At 34.5% G+C, this 17,907-nt stretch overlaps 2 protein-coding genes across 2 annotated transcripts in view; one reads left to right on the forward strand and one right to left on the reverse strand.

Annotated features, from left to right (window-relative positions):
• Nucleotides 1–5,062: 5,062 nt before the first annotated feature.
• Nucleotides 5,063–14,083, forward strand: rint1 (RAD50 interactor 1). Its single transcript, XM_051108321.1, has 13 exons — nt 5,063–5,306; nt 6,613–6,854; nt 6,941–7,114; nt 7,208–7,348; nt 7,437–7,593; nt 8,102–8,212; nt 10,293–10,518; nt 10,600–10,737; nt 10,816–11,015; nt 12,512–12,729; nt 12,953–13,133; nt 13,492–13,610; nt 13,680–14,083. Exons 1-13 carry the CDS (start codon nt 5,082–5,084, stop codon nt 13,885–13,887), a joined length of 2,340 nt encoding a protein of 779 aa, XP_050964278.1. The 5' UTR covers nt 5,063–5,081; the 3' UTR covers nt 13,888–14,083.
• An 8-nt stretch (nt 14,084–14,091) lies between these two features.
• The window catches only part of LOC127164386 (cilia- and flagella-associated protein 54-like), a 31,370-nt gene continuing 27,554 nt past the window's right edge, over nt 14,092–17,907 (reverse strand). The window contains exons 62-69 of the mRNA XM_051108320.1: nt 17,740–17,863; nt 17,113–17,271; nt 16,813–16,982; nt 16,629–16,724; nt 16,392–16,498; nt 16,110–16,254; nt 15,921–16,007; nt 14,092–14,313 (exon numbers count right to left, since the gene is read on the reverse strand). Of these exons, the coding sequence (XP_050964277.1) occupies nt 14,203–14,313; nt 15,921–16,007; nt 16,110–16,254; nt 16,392–16,498; nt 16,629–16,724; nt 16,813–16,982; nt 17,113–17,271; nt 17,740–17,863 (999 nt within the window). The 3' untranslated portion in view covers nt 14,092–14,202. The remainder of the gene's footprint in view (nt 14,314–15,920; nt 16,008–16,109; nt 16,255–16,391; nt 16,499–16,628; nt 16,725–16,812; nt 16,983–17,112; nt 17,272–17,739; nt 17,864–17,907) is intronic.

Consider the following 17,907-nt stretch of genomic DNA (forward strand, 5'->3'; position numbering starts at 1 on the left):
AAAGTACATCAAAAAAAACTAACATGAATGAGACAAAATACTACATCTAAGGATTTTATTCTTATTGCTCTTAATCTTATTATTCTTAATCTTTTTCTGAGTGTGAGCTGCTGTTGTATGAAATTTTAACCCATATTTATAAAAAAATAATTGCACTTAATACGGTAATACAAATATTAATTAAATAATATGGGTATTATTATTTAATTGCAAAGTGCACATATAATAACAACGACTGTATATAAATAATTTATTGCATAAATAATTACACAAATTATATTAGAATAATATTAGAATTATATTAAATTGCACTGCCGTTCAAACGTCTGGGATCAGTAAGATTTTTTATGTTTTTAAAAATGTTTTTAATGCTCTTCAAGGCTACATTTCTTTGATTGAAAATCAAATAACAGTAATATTATGAAATAATATTTCAATGTAAAACGTAATTTATTCCTGTGATGCAAAGCTGAATTTTCCAGTCTTCAGTGTCACATGATCCTTCAGAAATCATTCTAATATGCTGATTTACTATCAATGTTGAAAACAGTTGTGCGGTGTTGTTGAAACCTGTGATACTTTTTGAAACCTGTGATACCTGGGATTCTTTAATAAATAAAAAGTTAAAAAGAACAGCATTTATTTAAAATAGAAATTTGTTGTAACAATATAAACTACCATTTAAAAGTTTGTGGTCAGTAAATTCTCTCTTTTTTTTTTTTTGAAAGAAAGAAATTAATAATTTTATTCACCAAGGATGTGCTAAATTGATAAAAAGTTCAAGCAAATACTTACAATGTTAGAAAAGATTGCTTTATTCATCAAAGAATCCAGAAAAAGAATCACCTGTTACAAAAAAGCAGCATAACTGTTTCCAACTTTGATAATGAATAATAAAAGTAATAAATCAGCACAATAGAATGATTTCTGAAGGATCATGTGACACTGAAGACTTGAGTAATGGCTGATGAAAAATAATCTTTGCATCACAGGAATAAATTATATTTTAAAATATATTACATATTTCACAATATTTCTGTTTTTTGTATTTTTGATCAAGAAATTCAGCCCTGATGACCACAACAGAATTCTTTAAAAAACATTAAAAATCATACTGATTCAAAACTTTTGAACGGCAAGGTATGTATATTTATATATATTATTATTTATCTATTTATGCAAAAAAAGGTGCATAAATGAGACTTTTTTGCTATATTGTTACTATAATGTATTTCAGAGTGTGAGCTACATTTAGTAAAAATAGAGATTATTTGATTGCACAGTGATGTTACAGTGTGTCTCTGAGGGTTAAACATCGTTTGAGACACAGAGTGGGGTATAACAAAACTTAAAATGTATATTTAAATCAGTGATATTTACATGCCAAACTATGACACAGGAAAACAGACACACAAGGACACTGACACACACACACACACACACACACACACACAATCTCTCACGCAAACTTGTGCAGCCCCTCTATTCACACGCAAACAGCTGGGTGAGGAATGTGGGAAAAACATGCTCCCAGCTCTGTTTTGAATAGCACTAACTTCACTGGTCACCCACTGCCACTTTGAAGCATTCAGAGGCACTCTTGATACTTCACAGACAGACTGTAACGTGGGATTACAGAGTGCTGCTGGATGTTTGTATTAATATGACCTTTGTCCTATAGTGAATGAGATTACTGTACCTCACGTTGGTGCATATGGCTCTATATCATGCATTCTGGACCTGTTCAAACAGAAGAAAAAAAAGAAATCGTGAGATATGTATCCATGGGTACACTTGACAAAAACATAACAATAAAAGACTGTTACACCTTTATCTCACAGTGAGATCAGTTCTTGTTTCAGCATCAAGGATGGTGACAGACAGTGATATATCAGCCTCGGGTAAGTCCTGATTCGTTGCCACCCACGTTTTTTACTCAGTGCATCTGATAGCATCTACTGCAGTAACAACTTGAGATTTTTGAGAATGTAAATTTAGTCTACGTTTTTGGTTTGAACTGTACAAAAGGAGCTGAGTTGGTTGGGGTGGTGCAAAAGCTTTCCTAAACAGTCCCATATCCCTAGTCGGTTCATATTTTCCTGGGCTGTCAGCACTGCCTGACTCAGACTGGGAGCTCAAAGTTGTCACTCTGTCGTTGCCATTGCTAAAATGCTCAGGGGCCGGGACCAAATTTCGATGGGTGGGCCATTACTCCCCTGGGGCCAAATGAGTAGGCTACGCTCATCAACGGTCCGGGACAATGTTCTCGATCAACACCTCCTCTTACGATAACACTGTTTGGCTGTAGTTCACTTGGCTGACTCATTTTTCATTTTCTTCTGACAGCTTGAAAATGCAGATATGTTACAAGTGCCTTTAGGGTACTGGTGCTTCCACTAGTAGGTCACGATCTTGTAAGGGAAAAAAAAAAAAAAAATGAATATAATAAACCATGCAATTGTGCATAGTTAAAACACTAAAACTTAAAAACAGGTTTTTCAAAAGGAGTGAAAATGCATCACTTTTTGTAGCTTTCAGAGGCTGTTTAATAAATCAAACTCTAAAATGATAATAAAAATAAAAAAATAAACTTTATATATTTAAATATAAATAATTTTAAATATTAAAATATTTTAATACATTTATTTATATATATTGTTATATTTATTAAATAATACATAATAATAAATTATTTTTTTAAATAACAATATTATCAAATACAAATACAAAATACACATATATTTGAATAAATACATACAGTATAGGCACATAAACATTATTTATATTTTACAATTAATATTTTAAAATTTAAATTAATAATATACAATTATTTGACAAAAAAAATACATACACATAATAATAATTCATTTTAAAACTTAAAGATGTATCATTTATACAATAATGTTATTTATTTTATATTATATGTATTACATAATATTTTTAAATACACACTACCAGTGAAAGGTTTTTAATTTGTAATGTTTTTAAAGCATTTATTTGATCCAAAGTACAGTAACATTTTGAAATATTTTTACTATTTAAAATAAGTGTTTTCTATTTGAATATATTTTAAAATCTAATTTATTACTGTGATCAAATCTACATTTTCAGCATCATTACTCCAGTCTTCAGTGTCACATGATCCTTCAGAAATCATTCTAATATGCTGATTTGCTGTTCAAGAAACATTTTGTATTATATTATATTACTATCAATATTTAAAACCATTTTTTTCAGGATTCTTTGATGAATAGAAAGATCCAAAGATCAGCATTTATGTGAAAATAAAAAGCTTTTGTGATTTCTTTGAAATCACAGGGAAAAATTACATTTTAAAATAAATTCAAGTGGATATAGTTTACACAGTACAAATATTTCAAAATTGCATTGTTTTGCTGTACTTTGGAGCAAACAAATGCAAGCTTGGTGAGCAGAAGAAACTTCTTTAAAAACAAAAAATCTTACTGTTCAAAAACTTTTGACTGGTAGTGTACACATACAGTACATACAGATAAACATTATTACTTATATTTTAAAACATACATAATCAAAATTTAAAATAATATACAATTATTTAAAAATACACACACACACATTACACTGTATGTAATGTATGATTTTTTTATTGTAAAACATATATTATTATTATTATTATTAATATATGTGTTTGTGTGTGTACTTTTTCATTTATTTTTTTATTTTTTAATAAAGCCCAAAACACACAACAGACTCACCAATATTCATCTTGGGTACTGTTACAGAAGATGGGGTCCACTTTTCAGGGTGCTACACATAAACTTGAAGGCACTGTGTGATGTTGACTACCATGCTAAGCTGGACTGGTACAATGTGCCAGTTTAAGGAACTTCATACAGCTGCTGCTCAGGCCAGAATTGACTTTGGCAAACACTGTGAAACCTCAAGATCCTTAACAACTTATGTCCTTTCTGCCATCCAAGGCAAGCAGAGCCCTGTCAGAGTCATGTCAGGAAACCTCAAACCAGAAGAGTGTATCAAAGAGGCCTGCAGGCACTTACGCCAGCGCCTCCTGCAACTAAATGAGCCAAGAAATAACATTTTGGGCGATTTATGTCTTTTGCATGACCACAATACTAGGAAATGCCATGAAATACAGTATAACTGCTTTTACAGCATTAAACGTGGTGACAAGTAGTGTCTCCGTTGCCTGCACGCAAGCCAAACAAAATGTTATCAATGCAGGAACGCACAAACAAAGCATACTTTGGCAAATATTTCGACACTTTTCGGTCCAAATGTAAACATAGTGGCACCTATGCCGCGGTATTTGTATTTTATGGTTGTTTACTAAAAAACACACACATCAATTGGTCTAATTTTCCATTGTTTAACAGTTACGTCTTGATGACTTGAGATTTAAGGCTTAAAAGCTGTTTCTATCTACGTTGTCTTACACTTTTGTTTCAACTATATGGTTTTACGTTAGCATATACAGCTTTCTAAACACATACGTGTCGTTTTGTTATGAAATTACTGTATTTATCCACATTTACCAGGTGGAGAAACTACAAACGCTACAAACAACGTCGTCGAAGGTTGAGCTCATGAATATCAATTAGAGTACAGTAACGGTTTTGATTACGTGCGTGGAGTGTTGCTCACGTCATTACGTCATTTTAATATTCATGAGTCAAAACCTTCTTTTTAGATTAAAAATTTAGAACATTATTACAGTTAATTAATTACGTTGTATTTAATAAATAAAATATTACGTATGCTAAAATATAGTCCACTACTGTTAAATAGTAAAAACTTGATGTTAACCATGGTTTATTAATATTATCTTATCATAATATTAATGTGATTCCTAGTTTCTGTTAATGAAAGAGTGCGAAAAAGCTTTTATATATATACATATATATATATATATATATATATATATATATATATATATATATATATATATATATAATTTGTAGCGGAGGTACAATCTTAAAATAAATAAAAAAAATAAAGAAATAACTGTAGTTATACAGTTTGAGATATTTCTGCCACTAGAGGGAGGAGCGGAGACAAACTCCACTGATGACGTGTCGAGCAACATGGCTGCGCCTATGATGGAGCACAACAACAACAGCAACAATGATCTTTCTCATCTAAACCGTACAGACAGCAGTAAATCTGAATCTTCTTCAGAGGATGGAAACTTTACGGAGGATGTAGTCGAACTTGTTCAGAAAGAAATAGGTGGCGATCTTAAGTCGCTGAAGAAGGTGTCAGGGCTTTTGGAGAAACTGACATTAGAAAACAAGCAGCTGGAGGAGCAGGTAAATAAAGACAGAGACTCTATTAACATAATTTAAATGTTGTAAAGAAAAAACAAGTATTAAGCTATTTTCTTATATGTGTATTATTTTTTAACTTATTACGATTGGCTTAAAGTCTGAGACAGGCTACGTACTATTTATTTATTTAGTAATTTTGTTATTTTATGTATTAATTATTATCCATTAATTAACTTAATAATATAAATATATAGTTTTGTGTTTATATATGTTTATGTACTTTATATGGGTCAAAGATGAGATGTCCCACTTACAAAAGTGATTCAGAAAACATATGAACTGTATATTAAATGTTTCAAATAACTTTTGTGAATATAAAATGTTAACATATGGGTGAAATAATGTTCCATCGTCACACATTTATTTGCAAAAACAGTAAGTTAATTTTTTTAAATTTTAAAAATCTTGTTTTTAATTATGTTATCATGTTTTTATTGTTTTAGTTAGCTGTATTTTTTGTCATTTTTACCTAATATAAAAATAACCCAACTGCAGTTTGATTGAAATTAATGCACAATGAAAAAACAGGATTTCTGAAAATTGTTAAAAATTGAGTTTTATATATATACACTACCGTTCAAAAGTTTGGGGTCAGTAAGACTTGTAATAGTCTTTAAAGAAGTCTCTTATGCTCATCAAGGCTGCATTTATTTGATTAAAAATATAGAAAAAAAAACAGTAATATTGCAAAATGTTTTTACAATATAAAATAATGTTTTTTATTTTAACATACTTTAAAATAGAATTTATTCCTGTGATGAAAAGCTGAATTTTTATCAGCTGTTACTCCAGTCTTAAGTGTCACATGATCCTTCAGAAATCATTCTAATATGCGGATTTATTATTAGAATGATCAGTGTTGGATAATATCAACAGTTGTGCTGCCATATTTTTTGGATTTTTTTTTTTTCAGGATTCTTTCATGAATAACAAGTTTAAAAAGTACAGTGTTTATTCAAAATATAAATATTTTATAACAATGTAAATTATTTATTATTAACTTTTAATAAACTTTTAATTATTAACTTAATACATCCTTGGTGAATAAAAGTATTAATTTCTTTAAAAAAAAAAAGAAACAATAAAAATGTACTGACCCCAAACTTTTGAACGGTAGTGTGTATATATATATATATAAAACTCAATTTTTTTTATAAATGTATAATTTTTATGTATTTCTAATTATTATTATTTATTTATTTTTGTAATATTTGTTTATTTATTTATTTATTTTTTATTATTTGTAATTCAAAACAACTGTTCAGCAGTATTTTTTGTCTGCACGCAGGTGCTGACTGTGTCCTCTTCAGTGCCGTTGCGTGTGTCCGCCGCCCTCTCTGCAGCAGAGGAGTCTCGAGTAAAGCTGGAGAATTTACTGGAAAAGGAGAGACTTTTGACCAACACTTTGCAGCAGCATCTGCAGGGTGCACAGGTCTGGGCCGACAGCATTGGGCAGGTTTTGGGTCAGCTAGACACATTAGAGAGGCATATGAAGTACCTTCAATGTCTGGCTCGTATTGAGGAACTCAGGTAAGATATTTTAGAAGGCACTGGAGGCTTACTGTACATTTGGTATCTAACATAGGCTGCACTTTGCTTCTTTTGTGTTGCATTAGTGACAGTATCCAGCAGTATCTGATGACCAATAGCGTGTGGGATGCGGTCGGTGCAATTGACAGAATGGCCTCTCTGGATATGGGTTTGAGGGAGTCAGGTTGTAGCCACCTGCAGGCTTTCCTGAGAGAAACACTTCGTTTTTGGCACAAGATACTTAAAGATAAACTGACAAGGTATAAGGCTTACAGAACTGTACAGAATATATAGAACTGTACTGTTTAAAAACAAATATTTTAAAGCTGACACTAAATGTTTGGTTGCTTCAGTGATTTTGAAGAAGTCCTGACGCAGTTCCACTGGCCGTTCATCTCGCCCCCAACACAGACCCTCTCTCCCCCAGCCAACGCACAGGAGCTCAACAGCCAGCTGGAGCTCCTGGTCTCTCAACTTCTCTCTCTCCAGACCTCGTATCCTCGATCTTCTGAAAGAAAATGCAATAAATATATATTCATTCCAAGTTGGGAAGCTGGTCATTTTCCTTAGCAGGTGTTGAAGCGATGACCTTATATCAGAGAAGAAGGAAACACCGTCTCGTCCTGGGCAGTCCCAGACTCCTCCGCTCTCATTGCCCATTCAGATCATGCTGCTTCCTCTTAGTAAGAGGTTCAGGTATCACTTCACTGGAAATCGGCAGACCAACAACTTAAGCAAGGTCAGAGATTACACATTTGTGACCCTGGACCGCAAAACCAGTCATAAGTACCACAGGTATATTTGTAGCAATAGCCAACAATACTTTGTATGGGTCAAAATAATCGTATTTTCTTTTATGCCAAAAATAATTAGGATATTAGGTACAGATCATATTCCATGAAGATATTTTGTAAATTTTCTACCGTAAATATAACTTCATTTTTGATTTGCAATATGCATTGCTAACTTCATTTGGAACTCTTCAAAGGCGATTTCTTTCAATATTTAGATTTTTGGGCACCCTCAGATTGTAGATTTTCAAATTGTATCAGCTTTGACCTTTAAAAATTGACCCTTATGACTGGTTTTGTGGTCCAGGGTCACATTTACTGCTCATTTACCCTTTATTTCATGTCGCTCAACTTTATTCATTATGTAGAAAAGGTTGTGTGACTATAGGCAAGCTAATAATCATAAGTACAACAGTAAGATATGATATTAACTTAAATTGTCTGTTACCTTTACAGCCAGAGTGGTATTTGACCCAAGTCCTCATTTGGATGGGAAACAGCTCCAACTTTATGGACGAGAAGATTCAGCCTATATTGGATCGTGCCGGGGCCAAAGTTAACGCAAAGGTATGTTCATCACTGCATTGGTTAAATTCTATTTTTAATTCTAAATGCATATTGTTGATTTTTTTCCATAACTCAGTTTGATGGAATATTAGAATATGCAAGGCATTTCAACAAAAACCTTTATTTTGTGTAAAACACAGTGATCCGAATTAGAGAGCAGTAACCACTGTAGCACGAAATAAGATGACAACTCAAATTTTAGAGGGTTAGAGGTGTCAAAAATTAGTAGGATGTCAAGAGGCCATTGCTTTGACTTCAGCACATCTGCGGCAGCAGGGCATCACCAGTTTCTCACACTGCGCTGATGTGATCTTGGTCCAATTTTCTTCCACTCTCTTCCATAGTTTGGTAACTGTAGTGGCTTAGCCATAACTTTGTCACCAAGGATTTTCCAGAGAGTTTAAATCGGGTTTAGATCAGGACTCTGTCCCGTCATTTCATTATTTCAATGTTCTTAGCTTCAGTGAACTGCTTCAACTGTTTTGCAGTGTGATGGTGGCGAAATTGCAGGCTGATTGGAAGATGCTTGCAGAGAAAACTGTGTGTTGCTCAAGGAGATTCTGATAAACACTTGCATTCACTCATCCATGCAGCTGTATAAGAGACCCAACTCGCACACAACATCCCTCAAACCATGACACTTTCTCCTTCTCTGTCCACTGACTTCTTTACGCACTTGGGCGTCAGTCTTTCCTCAGTTTGATGGTAAACAAAATGTTTCTCATTAGACCCAAATAAATTAAACTTGCTCTACTCACTAAAGTGATCTTTGGACCAGTTCTCCTCTCTCCACACAACATGCTCCTAATCCATGCAAAGAGGATTCTTTTCTGCTAATTAGAGGCTTGGTCACTCTATAATGCGCTTTTAGTCTGACTTCTCTTAAACATGCAGAGAAAGATCCTTGCCCTATTCAGCACTGAACTTACAAGCAATTCCAGCTGCAGTGTTGAACCCATTCCCCATTGAGAGTCCTTGCATTATCCTGTCTTCTCGTTCATTTGTCTTACGTGGATGATCAGTCTTTTTTAGATGAGCTTAACCATTTGATTCTTTCTGCTGATGAGTGGCTTGGTCACTGGAGAGTGTGCTTTCAGTCCGACTTCTCTTAAACAGTCTGAGACAGATCCTTACCCTGTTCAGCACAGAACTGGCAAGCAATTCCGATTTCCTCATTGAGAGTCTCTGCATTATCCTGTCTTCTCGTGTGTTTGTCTTACGTGGACAACCAGCCTTTTTGGGGGACTTGAATGAATTAGTGACTTCTTTACACACTTGGGCTTAAGTCTTTACTCAGTTTAACGCTGAGCAAAATGAGCTTAGCCATTTGAATCTTTCTGCTGATGAGAAGCTTGCTCACTGCAGAATGCTCTTTCAGTCCGACTTTTCTTAAATATGCCAAAACCGATCCTAACCCTGTTTAACACTGAACTGACAAGCAATTCCAGCTGCAGTGCTGAACCAATTCCCCACTGAGAGTCTATTAGAGATTATCCTGTCTTCTCGTGGGTTTGTTTTACATGGACGACCAGCCTCTTTGGGGGATTTGAATTAAGTAGGGTCATTGTAAACCTGCAATATTCAAGAAATTGCTAATACTGAATGAGCAACTGCTCTTGCAGTGGCTGAAAGGGTCATCCCTTTGGCCTTCAGCCTTGCAGTCGCAATGGAAATTGGAGGAATGCTGCCAGTTAAATATGGTTTGTCATATAATTAAGGAAATAAGCAGGAGGTGCCAGAATAACACCAAAAACATGGAGGTATCTGTAAGTGTTTTCTAAATTAGATTAGAGTTCTTTTTTAAATATCTAATTAAAGTTGATAATATACTGTGATTCAGAATACAAACAACTGAAATATGCTTAAAAAACTGCCCTTCTACTTCTGTTAGGATAACTTCAAATAGGACTAAGCGGTGACCTTAAAATTTCAGAAATTGCAGGTTGTTCTCTAATTTTGATCTCCACTGTACATCACAATATGAATAAAAATATATATTGCTAATTCTGTTTTATTGCGACTTTAAAAAGTGCATCAAATCAATCTGTAGACTTAAAAGTCTTATCAATCTGGCCTCCAGGTGGAGTTGTGCAGAGGGCTCTTGACTCTGGCACAGGAGAAGCTCACCCATGACGCTCCGCGAATGCTCTACGACGATGCTCTTTTCTGCCACCTAGTGGATGAGGTGCTGCAGTTCGAAAAAGAGCTCCGAGGCACCCATAGTTACCCGCGTGCCTGCCCCGGCGTCTTGCACATACTGCTGGAGGAGACCGTGTTCCAGAAGTGGCTCAGTGTGGAAAGAAAGAGTGAGTGTAAATGCTACAAGTGTGAACTTTTTCAAATTTTCAGTTTCTATGATAAATTAAATTGTGTATGTTGCCCTCTAGTGGCTGTGGAAAAAGTGGACGCCATGCTGTCTGCAGAAGGAGCCTGGAGCTCTCAGTACAAAGACATCACTGATATGGACGAGCTCAAAGCACCAGATTGTGCCGAGACCTTCATGACCCTTCTGCTGGTCATCACAGGTATTGAAAAAAAACCCAAATATTCTCATCCTCATATTTGATTCTCGTTTCTAATTCTCTCTGCCATCCTTCTCTTAGAACGGTATCGCTCTTTGCCGTGTCCACGAGCTCAGCTCAGTTTCCTGGCTTTGCAGAAGGAGCTGGTGGATGATTTCCGTATCCGCCTCACGCAGGTCATGAAGGAAGAGTCCCGACAGCCACTGAGCCCTCGCTACTGTGCCATCCTCAACGCTGCCAACTACATCTCCACTGTTCTCAGTGACTGGGGGGACAATGTTGTAAGTGTTAAGTCACACTGAGGCTAACAGGAATTTGTATAAGGGTAGGTATGTCCAAACCTGTTCCTAAAAGGCCACTGTCCTGCAGCGTGTAACTCCAATGCTAATTAAACACACCTGAACCAAAGTAATCAAGGTCTTCAGATTCACTAGAAACTTCTAGGCATGTGTGTTGGAGCTGGTTGGGGCTAAAAACTGCCGGATACTGGTCCTCCAGGAGTAGGATTGGACACCCCTGTATGAGGGTAACGAGGGACGTGTTTTTTGCAGTAGTAGTCATTTAGCGAGTTTTATGATGATTTCCAAAACTGCTAATTAATACTTGAACAAGTCTTGTCCACCAAATCACCCAAGTCATGTGGTGTAACTAACAAAGAAACAACAACAACAGCAAAACATTAAATAATAGGGAGGACCCCTGAGGACCCTCATGAATATGTCTTCTTTTTATGACAAGGAAAGGTTAGTTCAGGTTGTACAATGTCAATGTCAAAAATATTTTATTATTTAATATTATTTTTTCTATTATATTTAATATTTAATTAAAATATTTATATTTTATTTTATTTATTTAAAAAAAAGTGTGTACTGTACATTCACATGTAGTCAGTGTGTGAGCTAAACATTACTTTTTACTTCATAGTTAAACCAAATTACCTTTTAGAGTTATTAAATCATAATTTCTCCAAAAAAAGAAATGTATACGAATACAAATAGTAAATTAAGATTTTTTTTAAAAAAAGATTATTCCTTATTTTTGTTGTGTACACTCAAATTAGTTATTGACCCATTAATAAGTCAAATTCTAAAATATTTTACAATTTTAAATGTCAGTTTTGATTGAGAGCAGAAACATAAGATTTCTTTTTTTAATGTATTAAAAAAATAATAATATGTACTGTACATTCATATCTATTCAGTGTGAGTGAGCTAAACATTACTTTTTACTTCATGGTTAAACCACATTAATTTTTTTAGAGCTATTAAATCATAATTTCTCAAAAAATCTATGAATGCATGAATACAAATATACAAATTTTTAGAAGATTCTTCCTTATTCTTGCTGTTAACACTCTTATTAGTCCTTGACCTATTAATGACTAAATTCTAAAATATTTTAGAATTTTAAATACAAGTTTTGATTGAGAACAGAAAAAATAAATATATATTTATGTACTGTATGTACCGTACATTCACTTGTATTCAATGTGTGAGCTAAATATTACTATTTACTTAATGGTTAAACCACATGACTTTTTTAGAGTTATTAGATAATAATTCCTCAAAAAAAAAGAAAGAAATCTGTATAAATACAAATAGTACATTTTAAAGATTTTTTAAAAGATTTTTCCTTGTTTTTGTTGTGTATACTCTCACTAGTCCTTGACCTTTTAATAAATCAAATTCTAAAATATTTTAGAATTTTGAATATAAGTTTTGATTGAGAACAGAAAGACATATGTGCACAAATTCACTTTCCTTTCGTTTTCTCTCAGTTCTTCTTGCAGTTGCAGCAGGCTGCGGTGTCAGTTGGCGATGAGATCCTAGGTCCTCTTGGGGTCATGGAGTCAGGGCGTCTGGCCTCTCTGGAAGGATCTTTGTTTGAGTCCCTGTTGGCCCTGCTGGAAAGGCTACGAGGAGACATGCTGGGACGATTACTGGATGCAGTCATGAGAGACGTCAAAGAGAAGGCACAGCCATACTGCAAGGACAGGTACGGGTGAAAATAACCTAAAAACGCAACAGTTAACAGAACATTTACATGAATCCTTATGAGTATGTGCTATTTGTCAGGGCATAGTTTTTAGTTTTAGGCCCCAAGAGCTCTTACATGGCTCTTCAGTTCACTAAAATTAGATTTCTGGGTAGCTGGGATCATTCTGTACCAGGTTTTAAAATGTAAGTACAGTATATGAAGTAAATCTGGTTTATTTCAGGTGGATCTCCTTGCCATCACAGAGTGACCAAGCCACTATGTCATTATCCAGCTCTGCATGTCCCATGATGCTTTGCCTACGGGATCACCTGCTCCAGCTGCAGCAGATGTTGTGTCTTCCTCTGTTTCAGATGTTCTGGCAGGGCCTGGCTGAGAGGCTCGACAGCTTCATCTACGAAGACGTCAGTCTCTTGCTTCAACTTTTACACTACTAAACCCTAATTTACCATAAACTAATGTAGATGAGCAAATGCTGACACTACTGTTCAAACGTTTTGATTTGTAAGACTTTAGAAAGTTGTTAAGGCTGCATTTATTTGATGAAAAACACAGTAAAACAGTAATACTGTGAAATATTATTACAAATGCTGTCACTTTTGATCAATTTAAATCATCCTCATTGAATAAAAGTATTACTGGCTCCAAAGTTTTTTAACAGTAGTGTTTTTACAAGCCTTAAATCAAACTTAAAACTTCAAACTTCTTTCATATTTTAGTCAGGATTAACTGACTATTTTTTTTTTTTTATCTCACCTTTAGCTGATCCTGTATAATCATTTCAATGAAGGCGGGGCGGCACAGCTTCAATACGATATGACCAGAAACCTCTTCCCTCTGTTTGGACACTACTGCAAGAGACCTGAAAACTTCTTCAAACAGTAAGTTTGTTAATTCAGAGCTTATATTTAGAAAAACCTATCTCTAATTTCTCTCTTTCCTCATCTCAGCGTGAAGGAGGCCTGCATCATCTTGACTCTTAAGGTCGGCCCGGCGCTGCTGTTGTGTGATGTCCTGAAGCAGTCAGAGGAAGATGAGGGCATCCTGAACCATCAGCCCAGTCCAGAGTCAGCGCTCAACGAGCTAGGCATCTACAAGCTGGCCCCTAGTGACGTGCAGATCCTTCTTAACCTCCGCTCAGCCTGGCTCAGCCAATGACAAATCACCCAAAGCAGCACTAAGGAAGCACTAACCTGTTATACTTTAGATAAGACTGAATGAAATATGCTACATCAGCTGAGCTACAGTATTTAAAGTGAACTGAAAGGAAATATGAATAGTATACTGATGTAAAAACAATTATGTATAAATGACATTCTTTCAGCAGAACACAAATAAATTAATACTTGTTTTAGTTCTGTCTTCTTTATTTGGTGTTAAATAAAACATTTAAATGTTTTATAGCATATCACATATATGTAGTTTGTATTTTGTTTTATCTCATCAATCCAGGGTGGATCAAGGCTGTGAGTTTTATCTCAGAAGAGAGAGGAGCCATGTTATAATGGCTGTATCTTGCAGCGTGCCACCAGTTGCAGGATTAAAGCAGCGTTCCAGAGTCTGCATATTTGGGTCAAAGGGCATCTGCATGGGTACAATCATACAGAGATAGAATCACACCTTCTCTTTCAGGAGGGTTTCTCCCATATAACAATACATGTTTGGAATTGGTGCTATTGTTAACTAAATCTAAAACTATTAAAAATGTTTTAAATAAATTAAAATATAATTATTTAGATAAACGTTAAACTTTAATAACTTTAATAAGTACAAATATTGCTTTGAAATAAGTTAAAGCTGTCATTGGTAACATGATATAACACACTGATTATATGGTGCTTGCATGTTACAGCTAAAACCAGCTGGTTCATCGAAAAAAAAACAGCCTAAAACCAGTTAATTTCACGTAAAAAAAGAAAAACGGCTAAAAAAATCATTAAACCAGCTAAAACCAACATATTTAGTAAATACAAACGGCTAAAAATCAGTTAAAACCAGTTGATTTAGAAAAGGCAGCTACTTGTTGCAAACTTGTTGATTAGCAAGAAAAAAGGGCTAAAACCAGTTGATTTACAAAAATCAGCTAAAACTAGCTGATTTAGCAAAAAAAGAAGCTAAAACAAGCTGGTTCATAACAATAAAAACAGCTAAAAACCAACTAAAACCAGCTGATTTGGCAAAAAAAACTAAACCAACTAAAAACCAGTTGATTTAGAAACAACTAAAAGCCAGCTAAATCCTGCTGATTTAGCAAAAACAGCTAAAACCAGATGATTTGGCAAAAAACAAAAACCCAGCTAAAACAAAAAAACAGTCGAAAAGAGCAATAAACCAGCTAAAAAACAGCTAAAGCCAGCTGGTTCATCACAAAAAAAATAAATAAATAAAAAAGCCAAAAACCAGCTAAAACTAGCTGATCTAGCAAAAAAAAAAAAAACCAAACAGCTAAAACCACCTGGTTCATTAAAAAAGCTAAAAAAAAAAGATAAATCCTGTTAAAACCAACTAAAACCAGCTGATTTAGCAAAAAAAAAAAAAAAAAAAAAAAACAGCTAAAACCAGTTGATTTATGAAAAAAGCAACTAAAAGCCAGCTAAAACCAGGTGATTTTGCAAAAAGAAAACAGCCAAAAACAAGCTAAAACCTGTTGATTTCACAAAAAACTCAATAAACCAGCTACTGGTTTAACAAATAAAAACAGCTAAAACCTGGTTCATAAAAAAGACAGCCAAAACCAGTTGAATACTAGCTGGTTTTAGCAAAAAAAACTTAAAAAAAGCTAAAAAAAACAGATAAATCCTGTTAAAACCAACTAAAACCAGCTGATTTAGCAAAAAAAACAGCCAAAACCAGCAACAATTAGCTAAAACTAAGATAAAACTAGCTGATTCAGCAAAATTAAAAAAAACACCTAAAACCAGCTGCTTTATCAAAAAAAAAAAAATAAATAAATAAATAAAATACAGCCTAAAAACAGGTAAACCAGTTGATTTAGAAAAAAACAGCTTAACCTCAGCTATAACTAGTTGATTTAGCAAAAAAACAGCTAAAGCAGCTACAACCAGCTAGTTCATAAAAAACTACCAAAACCAGGTAAAACCAGTTCATTTAACAAAAATGCTAAAATAATATAATTCTATAACAGCATACACATATTACTGTTCAGAAGATAAGACAGTGTTAAACTTTACCTCTGTAATGGGTGCTGAATTGAAATCAGGCTTTAGTAAATTCCTAATTTCAGAGTAGATGTGTGTGCATTTCTCCAAAAGCACTTCCTATAGAAGCCATTGTAGATGGAAGACACATGTAAATACAGTTTACTCTACATTTAGATTTAGTTTAAAAATACAACATAGCTCTTTAAAGCTCAGAGAGACCTGTTGGTGAGGGGTGGAGGTAGCCGTTCTGCTCCGCTCCTTTTCTTCTTGTGGGCTGAGGGAGGAGGCTGAGCTGGTAGAGGGTGAAACATGCCCATCAACCTCTACACATGCTGTCCTCAGCAGGGCATGAACAGCTTTAAGCCTAGATGGAGCAACAAGAGTAAAATAAACTCAGTTAACTACTACTTAAATCAGACAAAATGAAAAAACAGAATTATTGTGTTCATGAGTGGTATCCAACACGAGGTTTGTCTTTGGATAGATACACATCAAATTTACCTGTCTAAACAGATCGCTCTTTGTCCAGCCTGTAGTGCTGCCGCTACGTCTGCAATTGGGCTCATTGCTGACAGAGAAGCATTGTTTACAGCAAAGAGAAGCAGAATCTGAGAAGATCAAATACAGCTCTGTTCAGGAACCCATATTTATAACAGAGAGAACCATTTAATTTAAATAAAAGGATTGAGAGATCAAAGTACTCTGAATGACTAAAAGAAAAAACACAAGTCGGACTACCGTGTTGTCCTCTGATGTGGGTCTGTGCCACTGAATGATCAGTTCCTGGATGTCAGTGCTGGCCCAGGGATGCAGATCTGACAAGGGCTGATCATGCTGGCAGGAGTTAGGAGAGAGACAACAATAATGATTTTATTTTTGCCTGTCATCATTGTAAAAAGTTAATGCATGTGTAAATAGAAACCTGTATTTGCTGAGGCTTCAGTATTCGAGCTGCAGGAGGATCAGGAACGGCCCACTGCTCTTTGTATGAGGGTTGGTGATGGCTGAAGAAAATGTGTAACTGTGAGAGTCTGAGTGCAAGTTTGGGATCACCAGAGGTGGAAAGCAGCCCATCAATAGCATCAACTGCTCCTGAATAATTAAGCCAATGACACCATCATTACATAAAAAAAATATACACAGTACAAATGTTTTTAAATAGTAGATTGATCAATGAATAGAATGAAGAAGCCCTAGTTCAGTAGAGTTACTTGTACTGTACCTGGTTGTGAAGACACCTGTAGCAGGTTGATTATGTGCATGTAGTAGCGGGACATATGAACCCAGGTCAGCTCAGGCCATTTCCTGCTGTTTATCTCATGCTCAGTGTCCATGAATACCTCAGGACTGGGAATACAATGCTCAGAGTTTTCTAGCCCCCCTGTCAATGAGATCAGCACATGTACATATTTAGAAATATACCATTTATTCAGGAAAGATGGATGAATTTGATTTACAGTGACAATAAAAACATTTATATCACTAAAGATTTGTCTGAAATGAATGCTCTTCTTTTAAACAGTCATTGATGATAATAAAATTAATTAAGCAAATTAAAATGATTTCTAAAAGATTATGTGACACTGAAGACTTGAGTAATGATGCAGAAAATTCAGTATTTATATTAATTTATATTAAAATATTCAAAATTAAATCACTTATTTTAAATTGAAAATATATATAAATAATGTTTTTTAACTCTTTCAAAAAGATCAAAAATTCTTACTAACCTCAAACTTGTGTACATTAACAGCCAATCATAACAAGAATTCAATACTAGACATGTCTAACGCAGCATTAAATAATACATTTTTGCCATGTGTGCAGTGATTTTGTGTTACAGGTTTACCACAGGGGTGGAAGAGATCATTCAATGCAAAATCAGGCAGGGCTTTTATTGAAGAAAGTGGTACAGGGCCTGTAACTCCAGTGAATCCGTGCAAACGGCCACATTTGTCAATAACTTCTGATGTCTAGACAGGAAAAGGACACAAGGATAAATCATTTATACTGAACA

The sequence above is a fragment of the Labeo rohita genome, chromosome 4 (genome assembly GCF_022985175.1).
Source record: "Labeo rohita strain BAU-BD-2019 chromosome 4, IGBB_LRoh.1.0, whole genome shotgun sequence".
In the NCBI taxonomy this organism is placed as follows: domain Eukaryota; kingdom Metazoa; phylum Chordata; class Actinopteri; order Cypriniformes; family Cyprinidae; genus Labeo; species Labeo rohita.